The sequence below is a fragment of the Amblyraja radiata genome, unplaced genomic scaffold, assembly GCF_010909765.2.
Source record: "Amblyraja radiata isolate CabotCenter1 unplaced genomic scaffold, sAmbRad1.1.pri scaffold_742_ctg1, whole genome shotgun sequence".
Lineage (NCBI taxonomy): Eukaryota > Metazoa > Chordata > Chondrichthyes > Rajiformes > Rajidae > Amblyraja > Amblyraja radiata.
The window spans coordinates 58,097-61,102 of record NW_022630754.1 but is presented as its reverse complement, the minus strand read 5'-3'; the positions used below and the strand labels follow the sequence as shown (position 1 = coordinate 61,102).

At 54.0% G+C, this 3,006-nt stretch overlaps 1 protein-coding gene across 1 annotated transcript; it reads left to right on the top strand.

Moving 5' to 3' along the window:
- Positions 1–1,045: 1,045 nt before the first annotated feature.
- Positions 1,046–2,626, top strand: LOC116970320 (zinc finger protein 239-like; the record flags this gene model as incomplete). Its single annotated transcript, XM_033016989.1, has 2 exons — positions 1,046–1,388; positions 2,105–2,626. A coding segment is annotated over exon 2 (378 nt), but the record flags the coding sequence as incomplete, so codon positions are not given.
- Positions 2,627–3,006: the final 380 nt, after the last annotated feature.

The following is a 3,006-nucleotide window of genomic DNA, read 5'->3' as shown; positions in this document are numbered from 1 at the left end:
TTCTTCTTCTATGTGGTGTTTTTTGGCGGTGGCAAACAACCTTTTGGTGCATTACCGCCACCAACTGGTATGGAGTGTGGATCAAACAACACCATTACATATACTAATAACCTATATCCTTCCGAACAAATTGGTTACCCTAAGAAAATGCAACAGGATGTGATAGCACTTATATGAACTTCCTTGCAAAATATCTACCAAATCAAATTGTATTCTTTCTTTTCTGAACTGCTCACTCATCCGTTCTCTCTCCTCATACCTCTCACAATGTACAATGACATGCTCTATTGTCTCTTCTTGCCCACAGTATTCACATCTACCTGTATTATGCTTGCCTATTATAAAAAGTGTACTGTTCAGACCAGTGTGTCCAAATCTAATTCTTGAGATTACTCTCCTCTTTTCTGTTTTTTCCTGCACATCTCATTTCTCCCACTTTCCTCTGGACTCTGTAGAACCACCGTCCTTTCCGCTCTTCATCCCATTGCTTTTGCCATCTTTCCTTCAGTCTTTGCTTAATAATGTCTTTGATTTCAGTTTTACCTATGTTAATACTTAAATCAATTTTACTTCTTTTTGCTACCTCTTTTGCTACCTTATCTGCCATTTCGTTTCCTCTAATGCCAATGTGTGCTGGTACCCATAAAAATATGACTGTAAGCCCCATCATTTGAATTCTGAAAGTGTTTGTTGTATTTCAATCAAATGTCTGGTCTACTGTCTGAATGGCTGTGCTGTAAACTCTTTATTGCTAAACCTGAATCTGAGCAAATAACTGTCCTTAAAGGCCTAGTATCCTCGACCCACTGTACCGCTAACAATATTGCAATCATTTCACCTGTGTATACTGAGACCTCATTATTGATCCTCTTCCCTACTTTGATGTGAAATTCTGGTACAATAAATGCTACTCCTACTTTATCTACTGAATCTTTTGATGCATCTGTATAAATTTGGACAAAACTGTAGTATCTTCTCTCTCTCCTCCCCCCCCATGCAGCGTCTTTGTCTCTGCATCGCCCCCTGGCGGCGGGGGGGGGGGGGGGGGGGGGGAGGGGCTCGGTGCATCGCCTCTGGTCCTCCGACTGCAGCGACCCCTGTCTATTGAAGACCGCGGTGCAGCGTCTCTGGTCCTCCGACTGCAGCGCCTTCCTTGCGGCGGGAGGTCATTGGTGCAATTATTCACCTTCCCCACGGACGCTGCCCGACCCGCTGAGTTACTGCAGCACTCTGGCCTTCTTCCCATGATACATGTGGCCTCCCAGGTGACTCAGCGCCAATCAATGGCAGTCCCCCTCGGATTGGGGGTGACGTCTGGGCGCCGGTCGTGCTGTCTGGCGGACGGGGGGGGGGGTTCGACGCGGTGCCCGGATGCTCGGCACCCCCAGGTCGGTGCGGAGCCCCCACTTCTTCCCTGCCCTCCTTCACCCCCTCACCCACCATCCTCATCCCCCTTCCCCACTTGATTCCTCACCATCTCTCCTTCCCGCCTCCCTTCTCCATCTCCCCCCTCACCCTCACACCTTCATCTCCCACCTCATCCCCCCCCCGCTCCCCTCTCCCCCCTGGCCTTCACCCCCCTGGCCTTCACCCCCCCCTGGCCTTCTCACCCCCCTGGCCTTCAACCCCCCCCACCTTCAAGCGCCAATAATGTTCACACGATCTCATTGAAATATATAAGATTGTTAAGGGCTTGGACACGCTAGAGGCAGGAAACATGTTCCCGATGTTGGGGGAGTCCAGAACCAGGGGCCACAGTTTAAGAATAAGGAGTAAGCCATTTGGAACAGAGACGAGGAAACACTTTTTCTCACAGAGAGTGGTGAGTCTGGAATTCTCTGCCTCAGAGGGCGGTGAGGCAGGTTCTCTGGATGCTTTCAAGAGAGAGATAGATAGGGCTCTTAAAAATAGCGGAGTCAGGGGATATGGGGAGAAGGCAGGAACGGGGGGAGTACTGATTGGGGAAGATCAGCCATGATCACATTGAATGGGGGTGCCGGCTCGAAGGGCCAAATGGTCTACTCCTACACCTGTTGTCTATTGTCTATTGTTAGTAATGTCCTGTTTGCCATGCTTGTTGACCCTCTGCGTTCCCCTCCTGCAGGATTTAGGAGCCGTTGCTGTGGACGAAGAGACAGGGACGTGAGCGGCCTTTGAGGGCGGCCAGAGTGCCAGTGAGCCCCCCCCCCCCATATCTGCTCGGTGAGCGGGCTGAGCTTCGAGGGGCTGAGCTTCGTTGGAGGACCACATGATGGGGCACAGCAAGGCGAAGCGTTATAAGTGCGATGTGTGTGGCAAGGCCTGGCATCGCCCGAGCGACCTGGAGACCCACCAGCGGGTTCACACGGGAGAACGCCCCTTCGACTGCACGGGGTGCAACAAGAGCTTCAAGACGGCGCGGGACCTGAAGATCCACCGGCGGGTGCACACGGGCGAGAAGCCCTATGGCTGCTCCACCTGCAGCAAGAGCTTTACCTGTTTGTCGGGGCTGCTGCAGCACCGGCCGGTGCACAGCAGTGAGCGGCCCTTCACCTGCTCCGACTGCGGCAAAGGCTTCAAGTCGTCCAGCACCCTGAAGGTGCACAGGCACCTGCACACTGGGGTGCGGCCCTACACCTGCAGCGACTGCGGCAAGGGCTTCACCCGCTCCGGCAACCTACTGGCGCACCAGCGCACCCACACCGGTGAGCGCCCCTTCACCTGTGCCGAGTGCGGCAAGGGCTTCACCCATTCCTCCAAGCTGCTGTCCCACCAGCAGGTGCACACCGGCGACCGTCCTTTCAGCTGCTCCGAGTGTGGCAAGCAATTCAAGAGGGCGGAGAACCTGGAGATCCACCGGCGGGTGCACACGGGCGAGAGGCCCTATGACTGCTCCACCTGTGGCAAGAGCTTTACCCAGTCGTCGGGGCTGCAGCAGCACCGGCGGGTGCACAGCAGTGAGCGGCCCTTTACCTGCTCCGACTGCGGCAAAGGCTTCAAGTCATCCAAGCAACTGAAGCAGCACAG